At 41.1% G+C, this 13,176-nt stretch overlaps 1 protein-coding gene across 1 annotated transcript; it reads left to right on the top strand.

Moving 5' to 3' along the window:
- The first annotated feature begins 115 nt into the window (after positions 1-115).
- Positions 116-2,803, top strand: LOC128025270 (cytochrome c oxidase subunit 7A-related protein, mitochondrial). Its single transcript, XM_052611463.1, has 3 exons — positions 116-287; positions 1,080-1,214; positions 1,389-2,803. The coding sequence occupies exons 1-3, from the start codon at positions 216-218 to the stop codon at positions 1,527-1,529; spliced, it is 348 nt and encodes a 115-aa protein (XP_052467423.1). The 5' UTR covers positions 116-215; the 3' UTR covers positions 1,530-2,803.
- Positions 2,804-13,176: the final 10,373 nt, after the last annotated feature.

Below are 13,176 nucleotides of genomic sequence, written 5' to 3'. Positions count from 1 at the left end.
ATATATATATATATAAATGTGTGTGTGTGTATACACACACAAATACATAGACTGACACATTTCACAACGTCTCTCATATCTGCTTGATCACGGTTTTGTTTCTTGTGATGTCATATTCCAGCGACAAATTCTTACGCAAGGAAAAAGCCGGTTGAGTCCCGACTTCCTGACCGTCACTCTCACCTCGTCCTCGTCGGTTACTACTTATTAATAAAATGTATTACAAATTTAGTGGATTTACACAAAGACTGACTGGAGCCGTGTCATCCTCCGCCTACAGTCCGCAGGTATGTGCGCGTGATTCCGTTTCTAAAAGGTTAATTTAGTGACCTTGATCTGTCGCCTGCTTTACCCCTAGATGTGATTTTAAACAGTCGTTAGATAGCTATATAAAATACATTTATCTAGCTCTATTTTAACCGAAATGATAGAGCAGGCTAAATATTAGGCGATTAATAATTAAAAGCAGAGCTGACTTTGTGCACACCAAAAATCGACTTCGTAGATACTGTTCCTTTTAATCATAAAGATGTGCATGTTCATAGGACCGCTGTTTACACGGTTCATCATTAAGTTTTAGTAGTAAATGACCAAATTCAGCTGTAAACTGATTTCACAACAATAGAGAGCTGATAGATCAGTGGTTCTCAAAAAAGGGAGCAGGGCCTCAGCTAACTTCGAATAGGTTAACTGAACACTTTACTTAACATTTTTAATTTCCTAAACTATTAAACCTGTAAACGACATGTAAATGTATAGAATATTAAAACTAGTTATTCTAAACTCTAATATGTCTTGTGAGGTGGAAATTGTGAATACAAATTTTTTACAAAAATATCGCTATTGAATATTGTTGTGGACAATAGGCAACCTTGGGGTCAAAAAGGTTGAGAACCACTGTGATTAACATGGCATGTAGTCCTTGTGAACAAAAATAAATATCATGTTGAATGAGAATCAGAATGAGATTTATTGCCAGGTATGGAATAACAATATACAAATTGACAATAGACAGTTTTGAATTTACAGTTATATTATGTGCAAAAGAACATGTAAACTCACTTGTAAACTTTCTTCAGGGCTTGAGGTCAAATATACCTTCTGAATCTCCTACCATCATCTTTGCCACACCAACCAAACTGGTGTCTGAGTCGAGTGCTGCAGTGGAGTATATGGGAGGCAACAAGGTGCCTGACCTCCAGAGGATATTTCAGGTATGTATATGATGCATTTTAAGCTATGTAGCTGAGTTAAAGGGATAGTCCAACTATAAATGAAAATGATAACAATTTACTCATCCTCACATCATTCCAAACCTGTATCGCTTACTTTCTTCAATTGAACATAAAAGAAGATACTTTTAAGTTTTTCCTCCTTTTTTCATCCAGGCCTCAGATGAGATTCCTGTTCATCTGAAGCGAGGTGTTCCAGACAGACTCTTGTACAGGACCACCATGGCACTGACAGTCGGGGGAGCTCTCTACTGCCTTGTAGCTCTTTATATAGCAGCACAGCCCAAAAACAAATGAACTGTATCGAGCCCATTTTCATGACTCAGAGCATCAGCATTGAAATAACATTTGCAATATGTAACTTTCTAGTATTTATTATGAACATAAGCAATATGCCTCTCATCAATCCATTAAGAGATACTCTGCCCTGCTTTTGCCACACAATGCCATTTTAATTGTGTCCTGTGTCAGATCGGTCCTTACAAGTGGGATGCTATTAGTTAGAACAGTGGTTCTCAAACTTTGTAATTTAATGGCCCCAAAATTCAATATTTGATGGCTCCCTTACACATACACTTAATGTCATATTGGTGTTCTGCTGAAATGACAACAAAAACACATGCTTGTTTTAAAACTTTTTATTTAAAGAAACTAGGGTCATATTGCATACAAAGGTTATGAAAGTGTTATTTAATGTGGTGTAATATAAATCTCTAGAACATACTCTTAAAAATAAAGGTTTTAACAGGCTGCTTTCACATAAATACCATACAAAGCCCTTTTTGGTTCCCCAAAGAACATTTAAGCGAACAGTTCTTGAAATAATGATTTTTCTTCTTAGTGTGAATAAAGTTTTTTCACTTCAAGGTTCCATCAATGTAAAAAAAAAAAAAAAAACACTGATGCCAATAAATGAGCCTATTTTTTTAAAAGTGTTATAAACATGATGCAAAAAATATATATATATTAATACTTTTACTAAATAATACATTTAAATAATTAAATTAAACTATTTATTTTAACTACTTTCAGACATTTTGGAGCTTACTTAGACCTACTGTTTGAGAACCACTGTAGGGTTCAAAATTTATAGTCCTAGCAGACAATAAACAGTTCACTCTCAGCCCACTTTAAGCCCAGATTGTGGTAATCATGTTTTGGTAATAACTGATGAATAGTGTGACGTTGGGAAGAGAATAAGAAAGGAAAATAGGGTGGGACCTCACACTTTTCAGTAGTGTTGATTATTGTAAAGTGTTACACACTCTGGCATGTTAAGTGTGTCTCTTGGAAGCCAAGCTATGGGAAGTGCTTTAACGCTTGTAGATGAATATCCTGGAAATGTGGAACTACACTGAAGATAATCATGGATGAGGTGAATGCATTTCTGCCACAGTTTTGGATATATTTAATAAATCTCAGGACTTGAAATGCTGCTGTGCCTCTCATGCACCACTTTCCCAAGCAATGTATGTGTAAGGCAAAGCAAAAACTGTTTGTTTGACATTCATTTAATATATGTTTTGGCCCTCTGAGATGTACATACCAAATAAAAAATCATGACCCTTTGACATCTGTGCTTTCTCATTTTTGAAGTATGACATTCAATATGGTGTTTTACATCATGTTCTCACTCTCAGGCCATCCAAGATGCACATGAGTTTGTTTCTTTATCTGAACGGATTTTTAGAAATTTAGCATTAAATTACTTGCTCACCAAAGGATCTTCTGCAGTGGATGGGTGCCGACAGAATGAGAGTCCAAACAGCTGATGTAAACATTAAAATAATTCACACAACGCAGTTAACGTCTTGTGAAGTGAAAGCCTGTGTGTTTGTAAGAAACAAATCCATCAAGATATTTTTACTCCTAAACCAAAATCCGACATTACATGCTTATTTATCTTTAATTTCTTTTCATCAGTCTCAATCATGTGTACAGCATTTCAGACCCCTGTTCACATGGCAACAAGGCTATAGGAGATGCTGTACACAAAAAGACTTCCAAAAAATCCCTTTGAATCTGTCTCTTGTATGGCCAAAGCACTGTAGAACTGCAAAGAAAGATTTTGATTGTTCCTAGATGCTATTTTTCCACATTTCTTTCTAGTCAAGGGGTAATAACACAACATGAGGCTGACAGACTGTCTAACTGCGCACTGGCGCTTGATAAGCTGTCAGATCACAAAGCAAAGTGAAACAATCTATGACAGTGAGAGGCTGTGATTCACCCAGCATCATCTCTGAGCCACTACTGAAGACTCTGACAGCTAAAATGTTCGACTACACAGAGCAATTTAAAGAGTAATCTATTTGCCAAGTACAGCTGTTCTATAATAGCCTTGTGGTTAAGACTTCCAAAGAAGTCTTCCAAGACAATCAATATAAATCTGTGGCCAGTGCTGCACATAGTTCCTCGGATGTGGTTAATTCTGTTTACATTATTCATTTCTCCATGACGTACATTTCATTTTTAAATGAATACACATCCATCTTTTGTCTGAATGTAAACATGACCGCTAACATATGTTGAGAGTAGTGATTGATTTGTGCCCATTACCTCTAATGAAGCCACAGGAAACACACTGCTCTTCTTTAATTCACTTGCTTCCCCTTCTCTTGATTTATTTCGTTTGCCTTATTAAGACTGAATAGATGAACGAAGAATGGATTTTATTCTCCACACTTTTTCTTTGTGCCTCTGTTCAGAATTTTGAAATTATAAACAAAAATGTTATTTATAGATATTATGTTTGAGAGTTTGTTTTTTAAAAATGTTTTTACTTCCATTCAGAGAATATTCAAAAGTAACAATCGAATCAAATGATCAAAGCCCATTTTTGGCTTCAAAATCTCGACCCTCATTCACTCTCATAAAGCTTGGAAGAGCCAGGACATAACTCCGACTTGTATTCGTTTGAAAGAAGGAAGTCACATACACCTAGCATGGCTTGAGGGTAAGAAAATCATGGAGTAATCTTCATTTTTGGGTACACTATCACTAACATTCACATAACCAAAAGGTTTTTTTTAAAGCATTGAAAAAACTGATTGTTTTGAACATTCAGAGAACATTTCATTTTCATAACTTAAAGGGGTCATATAATGCTGCCAAAAAGAACATTATTTTGTGTATCTGGTGTAATAAAATGTGTTTATGCAGTTTAAGGAAAAAAAAAAAAAGAAAAAAAAAAAGATTTTCACAAGGCTCATCTCTCTGAAAAGCTGTCTTGTGTGCTGTGATGTGCTGTGATTGGCCAGCTATCCAGTGTGTTGTGATTGGCCGAATGCCTAAAGCGTGAGATGGAAATGTTACGCCTCTTAACATATTGTGAAGCCTTTACCAGACAAAAACATAAAACCCATTATAAACATGATTTCTAGTTGTGTTTTCTTTTGGAAGGCAAAAACAAAGTAGTTTCACTTTCGCAACGGAACAACGTCACACACCGTGGCCTTGAGTGAGCAGAGGCTGGCGGCTTAGAGTGAGCCAGGGCCTGCTTGAATGAGAATGGTGTGGCAGGAGGATTCTACCAAAGAGTGTACCTTGGTCTTGCAGCAACCACATGTGACGACCCCGGGCTAGACGCCGCTTCATCCACGGTTAAAGCCGATTCGGTGATCCACAGTGCAAAGTTGATGTATTTACTCAGCGTCTATACGAAATGGTGGCGGCAACAACAATACTAAAACAGGAATAAAAACTTCACCTTCTTTCTTTGAGTGAACATCAGTGTGGCATTATGCAAATCTTCCCACATAGTGACATAGAGATGTGGGGTATGTTAGAACGAGCCGTTCGGGGGGAGGTGGATGAGCGGTAAATTTGATAAAGAATATCTCTTTGGATTTGAGACTTTAGTCTTTGCAACTTCACACAACTTCTTTATTCACCAAGAGCTTGTAACAATCCAAAGACAAAGGAAAATTTTAAATTGCATCATATGACCCCTTTAATGGGAATGCTAGCAGGTTATTCTTTAGCAGCTTATTCTTAGAGATATTTGTTAACTGGGAATTCATTCGTCATGACTTCTTCATTTTGGGGAAAGTCATGGGTATAGCAGACATCACGGGGGTGTGCAGTGGTGGCAATGTGTTTATTTGAGGGCAGTGTGTGTGACTGGTGTAAGACCTCAGTCTGTGGAGCCGAGAGTGAGAGAGAGCTAGCGAGCAGTTGCTAATCTCCATCTGTAGCCCTGCTGCTCACTTGGATATAAGCAAAGCTCTCTCTCTTCTCTGGTAATAGTGTGTGTAGTAGGTTATCTTTTGCATGTGTCACTTGAGTTCAAATGGTTCGTGAGGTTTTCTTAATAGCCCTGATACACTATTGATTTCTTGGCTATATCCAACTTACTTAAAACAAATACAGAGCTGCTCAGTCAAGAACATTCATTGCACTGATGTAATGAAAAAAAGAACAGAGGGATTAACAGACAAACTGATTCTGGCTAATTAAAGACCTATTTAGAGGAACACATGAAAAGACTTTGATGTTTGATTAGTCTTGGCTTCCTCTATTCTTTGGTCTTATCAGTTGATGTCTGATGATTATTCTTTATTGTTCATAGCTTTTTTCAGTCTTCTTTTTGACTGTAGATAGCATAACAACCATCTTTAAGCACCAAATCTCAAAACAAAATTATTTGTCTAAATTAATTTGGTGCAGATACACCTATTATTGGAGACTTTGGAGGCTTTCAAAAGTCATTGCCATGAACTCTTTTTGGTCACTTAGGATATTGGTTATTTTCATGTCAGGTCATGTTTTCGGAGGAACGGGAGAATAGGGTGGCAGTCTACAGAATTTGTGCTGGCTTTGAACCACACCAACTGTTCTTAGGAAGAAAAAAAACACCCACAACCATACAACAAGCCAAAGCCTAAAGTGTCTGCTCAAGAGACAATTGTACATTTGAAATTGTCCAATCTTCAGTGGCAAATAAACCTGTACAGGATCATCTCATGCCATAATCCTCTGAAATATCACCCTGCTGCACATTTCTTAGCCGCTAGTTCTCATATAGAGAGAAATCAATGGGACTTGACTGTTTGCTGAGCGCAAACATATTTGTGCTTACACCATGGATAAAGGTAAAGGGTCACTGGTAACTTTTAGCTAGGGAAGAACTTAAAAAAGCAATAACCACCAAAATTATTAAAACAGTTAAAACTGTTTTTTATACATAATCATGTGGTAACACACATACCAATATGGATGAAAAGCATACTGACTACCCTTAAACAGGACTTTAGTGGGCTTAGCACAAACAAAAAGCGTAAGTGTCTTCTTTCAAAAATATGAACTACCCCAAACTTACTGCCTTACTTCCAGAGCCTTCCTTTAATTGGATTCAGAGCTGTTGACCTTAGTGGATTTTGTTTCTAATTTATACCACAATGTTATCTAGAACATCTTTATATTCCTTGTGCTCACTGCACAAGATAGCAACTGAAATATGGTGTAAAGAGATAACCTGCCGCAAATGTGAATTTCTGTAAAACTGAGTCGAGAAGTGCTGAACAAATACACTGTGCTGAAATATATTTGTGATGTTCTATTCAACTGCTGCCCTGACCTTTCCTTGTCTGCTTACATTTTTAACTCTGATTATCTTTCATTCTCTGAAAGTCAATACAGCTTAATTGGAATGACTGTTAAAGCCTGAAATATTGCCAAAGCTTTGGAGTGCTTACAGGTGCAATAAACAAAAATCTCTTTCAAAAAATGATTTGAATTTTTTTCCATCATATTCCAATATGATAAAGTTGTTGGATAAATAAGCTTTCCATTGATGTATGGTTTATTAGTATCTGACAGTATTTGGCTGAGATACAGCTATTCCAAAATCTGGAATCTGAGGGTGCAAAGAAAATCGAAATAATGAGAAAACTGCCTTTAAAGTTGTCCAAATGAAGTCCTTAGCAATGCATAATAATTAAATGACATTTTTTGATACATTTATGGTAGGAAATTTACTAAATATCATCATGGAACATGATCTTTACTTAATATCCTAATGATTTTTGGCATAAAAGAAAAATCTATAATTTTGACCCATACAGTAGTTTTTTGGCTATTGCTACAAATGTACCCAGTGACTTAAGACTGGTTTTGTGGTCCAGGTCCACATTTAACAAAACAATGCACAACACTTTTATTTTTTCAATCTCCAGTCCTAGTGCACATACTTTAGATTTTTATTAGTGACTATATTGTGATCATAAAAGCATTCCTTTACCAAAAAAATTCTCTTCTCCTGCTCTTATATTAATAAAAGAGAGTGTTTCTTTGTTAAGGTTTTCAATAATAAAGGCTGTTACTTTCAATATTAGGACATAACAAGAGGAGTATATCTCCAATTGACTTTATAGAAAAATACCTTTTATTCCATTTTCTCTACAGTGCACTGTGTGTTGTTGCTCTTTATTAAATGTGGTTTTATTAACAAAGTTCGGGAGAAGCACGATCAGATAATCATCCAATTTGGTACAGGTGCATCTCGTTTAGCTAATCATCTTATAGCACGCACGCGTATATATATCCAGTCTTCCTACCTCCTGTCCCACGACAGTTTTTCGGCATAGACCGTCTGTCAGCATTCGGTTCGCGCTGTCCGTCATCTTATCACAGGCCCAATCTTCCTTCCGACGAAGATATCTATCCGCCGAACACCAACAAGCGTCATCGCGTCAGCTGCTCTTCTCACCAAGCCACACGTTGTGGCCAAAAGCTCGTGCAAATCCTTGAGCTCGCCTCACTCGACAACACGATTTTCTCGCCAGGACCGGGCTCTCTTATAATGCTGGATCGCAGCAGTGCTCCAGTTCTCCCCGCAGTAAACCTCTCTCGCTTTTTCAGCCGTGGCGCAGTTCGATGCTGCCTCCACTAGCGGCGAAGACCGTGCGTTATTGTAGTGGCATGTCGTTCGTGAAAGAATCGCTTTTTCGAATGAATCTTCTAGGCGAACGAATCGTTCTCAGTTTACACTCATTCATGAAGAATTTTTCAGAGTTGTCATCCACAATGAGCGAGTTTCATATGAGTCTCAGAGATCGAGAGCTCTCATTCGTGAACGAAAGGACTAAACCGGTATGCATGTCGAGTTGATTAAACGGATACATGTCGTTCGTAAACGCAATGAACTGGTACATATCTTAACAAAATTGATGAGAGTAAACCGGGTCAGTTAGCCATTTAGCATGTCAATCTTGCAAAATGTAAAGCGCAGTTATAGGTACTGTGCACATATTGTTTACATGTTTAGCATACAAAAGATAAATTCCACGTTTAATCCCAGATTTATGAACGTGAATATATAGATCAATATATGAACCGTCTGACCAAACAATTAAAATGCTAATCATGCAAGAAAACCTCGTGATTTGCTCATCTGAACAATTTAAATAGACGTTATATATAGAATGCGCTTATGAAGACGCCAAAATTTGTTAAACGGCGTTATGACTTAACTCTGTCCGATGACGATGCCACTTTTTAACCACGAAGCAAAGGCTTTTTGCAGAGTTGTCATCCACACCGAAATGTCTAAAGACATTACATTTGCTTTACTGTGCATGTTTAAACCTCACTGAGATGATACAGACATAAGTTTCATGCAATTATTCCGGCAGGATCAATTATTTAGGGACATATTTCACCATTTACTGGCATGATTATTCAGAATTTTTCACGCTACTGCCTCGTGTTTGGCTGCAGAACAACAAGTGTGAGTAAATTTTCTATCGTCTTTTTAGGACTGTTATATGAAAAGCATGCAAAGTAAATGTCTTTAGAAACGGCTTGAATTTGAATTACTGCAATTAACGTTACTGCTATAGACATGTCTATTGGTACAATGGTTTATAAAACTAAACATGCTACATCGTTTCAAAGCCTCTATTTTCACAGTCCATACTACAACAGGAAAACAGCATCCCAAATTTATCTGCTCCGGAGGCTGTTTAAAAGGGCCCGAAGGCCAAAACAAGAGGAAAAGATGCTTTTCCAACAGGACTGTATTAATTCAGACAAGGTTTGAGCAATTGTCAAATCAACCAACAACTACAGCAGCCAAAGCAAGCATGAAGCTACTTTTACTTGCAACACGGGCCTGCACATCTCAGTATTTCCATCCTGTTACTTCTGCTAGCAGTGCAGGCTACACAGGTTCTTCAAGACATCACACACCCCAGCCCCTTCCCACGACCCACAGCTACAGCAGCTGAAGCAAACGTGAGGCCGCCTCCATTCGTAAACGCGCCCTCAACTCTTCCGCTCCCTCATGCTACTAACCATTTTTCTGTTCAGTGGCCTCCAGCTCCAGATTTGCCAGAAGGCAGAGGGTACCAAGACCTATTATTGGTCAGGCCGATTATTTTATTTATTTATATATATCTATCTCGAACCCTCTTCAGCCAACCCCTCTAACGCCAGCTCATCCCCTTTCACTAAAACTCCTAATCTACCATAGCTAACTCTCCTAACATGCCCTATCTATCTGTAATGGTCAATCCTCACTTCAGCCATCCTTCCGCAGGAGCTTTCTCTGTATCTCCCCACCGCCGCAGCATTGTCCGCTCCCGCAGGAGCCTTCTCTATATCTCCCCACCGCCGCAGTATTGTCCGCTCCTGCAGGAGCCTTTTCTGTTTTTTCCTCACTGCCGCAGCAGTGTCTGCTCCCGCAGGAGCCTCTACCTATATTTCACCACTGCCGCAGCAGTGTCTGCTCCCGCAGGAGCCTCTACCTATATTTCACCACTGCCGCAGCAGTCTCCGCTTCCGCAGGAGCCTCTACCTATATTTCACCACTGCCGCAGCAGTGTCTGCTCCCGCAGGAGCCTCTACCTATATTTCACCACTGCCGCAGCAGTCTCCGCTTCCGCAGGAGCCTCTACCTATATTTCACCACTGCCGCAGCAGTGTCTGCTCCCGCAGGAGCCTCTACCTATATTTCACCACTGCCGCAGCAGTGTCTGCTCCCGCAGGAGCCTCTACCTATATTTCACCACTGCCGCAGCAGTGTCTGCTCCCGCAGGAGCCTCTACCTATATTTCACCACTGCCGCAGCAGTGTCTGCTCCCGCAGGAGCCTCTACCTATATTTCACCACTGCCATAGCAGTGTCTGCTCCCGCAGGAGCCCTTTCCATCCTTCCCTACTGCCGCAATTCTCGCTGCCGCAAGAGCTTCAAAAAAAAAAAAAAAAAAGAAAAGAAAATTAATAAATAAATAAATAAAAATATATATTTTATGTCCATTCTCCAATTCAACCTCATCAGGCTCGCTTTTGTCTAACTCCGGAACGCCCAATCTAAATTCACGATGGACCCTCCTTTCATCAACGACTCTGGTTTAAAAATATTAGTAATCAAGTATTCTTAAAAAAAAAAAAAAAAAAAAAAAAAAAAAAAAATCCATCGATTAATCGAGTAATAAAATAAAATGTGTTTTTGCTTAATTATACTGATGTGCGCATGCACAGTAAATCTGATGGGTAGGATAAAATGTCTGGAGATGTTGTTCAAGTCCTTATTTAGTGAGACCGCAGACGCAGAAATTACCGTGAGCGTAACGCGCGCTTCAGTGTGTGTGTGATAAAGGAAGTCGCGCTCCTGCTCCATTCATTAACAGAGACACACAGAACATGCAGGATTTACATTTAAATACTGTTCCGGCTTAATATTTAGAGATATTAATTCGTGAATTGGATGTAAGTGCAATTACCTATTTTGATTCATTCATTCAAAAAAAAAAAAAAAAAAAAAAAAAAAATTAATAATAAAATAAATAATAATAATAATTGGCAAGTTCTTTGCCATTCCGCGTTCAACTGTAAATTCCGTTTTTGTGACTGGATTCCGCGATCCCCCTCCACGTTTTCTGCATCGCGGAAATTGTAGGGCCCTAGTTGTGGTATGCTAGCTCTATCTTGCAATGGACACATGCCACAACGTTCTCTTTACGTCCTCAAATCAAAACACTGCTGACTCCTTGCAGTACGTGATTTTCGGACGCAGCGCTTGTCTCCTTCCGCCAACAAAAAAAAAAAAAAAAAAAAAAAAAAAAAAAAGCGTTGTCACATTTTAAAAAATACAATAAATCATTGCGAAAGAACCTGACGTGAGATTTAGAATAAATTAAAAGAGGCTTCGAAGCAGAGGAATTTGCCTACATCATTTTTTGTAATCGCGTTACTCGAGGAATCGTTTCAGCCCTAAACTTAAGCAGCTCAAAAGGGGCCTCTCACATAATCCGATAGATGCCCTCGGTTGTTGCTCATCAGACATTTAAAAAAAAAAAAAAAAAAAAAAAAAAATATTCCTCCTTAAATCATGTTGTGTACTTAAATAATAGAAGCCTCTCAGTTATCGTTTCTTCGGCCAAAGTAAGGGCCCTCCAGCCATCGTTACAATCTCCTTGCCTATTTCAGCATCGGACAGGGCTCTCCCTTCCGGTGCAGCTGGGCAGTGGCTCCCTTCGGTCGCAGTGTGAGCCTTTCATCTGTCATTGAGTTGCGCTGCGCGCTCAGCGGCAGATGGGGGTATCCCTCCCGGTGCAGCAGAGCCACAGGCCCCCTTCGGTCGTTGTGACAGCCCTCCATCCGATGCATCAAATTAAGCCGCTTATACAGTCGCAAGGGGGACTCTCCCTTCCGGTGCAGCAGAGCCGCAGCTCCCTTCGGACGCAGCGAGAGTCCCTCCATCAGTCGCGTTTTCTTGCCTACTCCGTATCGGACGGGGCTCCCCTACCGGTGCAGCAGACCCACGGCTCCCTTCGGTCGCAGGGTGAACCCCCCCGTCTGAGTTATGTTGCATGCTCAAGGGCGGACCGGGATCTCCCTCCCGGGGGAACACAGCCGCTGGCTCCCTTCGGTCGCAGCAGGAGCCCTCCATCCGATGCATCAAACCGTTCCTCGAATCTTCTTGCCTATTCTGCATCTGATGGGGCTCTCCCTTCCGGTGCAGCAGACCCACGGCTCCCTTCGGTCGCAGGGTGAACCCCCCGTCTGAGTTATGTTGCATGCTCAAGGGCGGATAGGGTTCTCCCTCCCGGGGGAATAGAGCTGCTGGCTCCCTTCGGTCGCAGTGAGAGCCCTCCATCAGACGCATCAAGCCATGCCTCGCATCGCAAGGGGGACTCGCCTTTCCGATGCAGCAGAGCCGCAGCTCCCTTCGGACGCAGCAAAAGTCCCTCCAACAGTCGTATTCTAGTTAGCGTCAATCAGGGCTCTCCCCTCCGGGGCAGCACTCCTGCTGCAGAGTTGCGAACCCCCTACGGAGGCTGGGAGAACCCTCAGAGGCAAAAAACCGTGCCTCCATAAACCCGCAATGGGGGACTCCCCCTTCCGGTGCAGCAGAGCCGCAGCTCCCTTCGGATGCAGCGGGAGTCCCTCCAACAGTCGCGTCTCTTTGCCTTCTCAGCATCGGACTAGGGCTCCTCTTCCGGTGCAGCAGACCCACAGCTCCCTTCGGTCGCAGTGTGAACCCCCCATCTGAGTTATGTTGCATGCTCCACGATGGCTAGGGATCTCCCTCCCGATGGGGTACAGCCGCTGGCTCCCTTCGGTTGCAATAGGAGCCCTTCATCCGACGCGCCAAACTGCGGCTCGAATCTCATTGCCTATTTAGCATCTGACGGGGCTCTCCCTTCTGGTGCAGCAGACCCACGGCTCCCTTCGGTCGCAGTGTGAACCCCCCGTCCGAGTTATGTTGCATACTCTATGGCGGCCAGGGATCTCCCTCCCGATGGGATACAGTCGCTGGCTCCCTTCAGTCGCAGTGAGAGCCCTCCATCAGATGCAACAAACCGCGCCTCGTACTCCGCCGCAAGAGGGACTCTCCCTTCCGGTGCAGCAGAGCCGCAGCTCCCTTCGGAGGCAGCAAGAGTCCCTCATTTCTTGATATCTGGCATTGTGCTCCTCCCATAAGCGGCATGGAGGGCTCG

The sequence above is a fragment of the Carassius gibelio genome, chromosome A12, assembly GCF_023724105.1.
Source record: "Carassius gibelio isolate Cgi1373 ecotype wild population from Czech Republic chromosome A12, carGib1.2-hapl.c, whole genome shotgun sequence".
NCBI classification, from domain to species: Eukaryota; Metazoa; Chordata; class Actinopteri; order Cypriniformes; family Cyprinidae; genus Carassius; species Carassius gibelio.
This window is presented reverse-complemented; position numbering and strand designations above follow the sequence as displayed.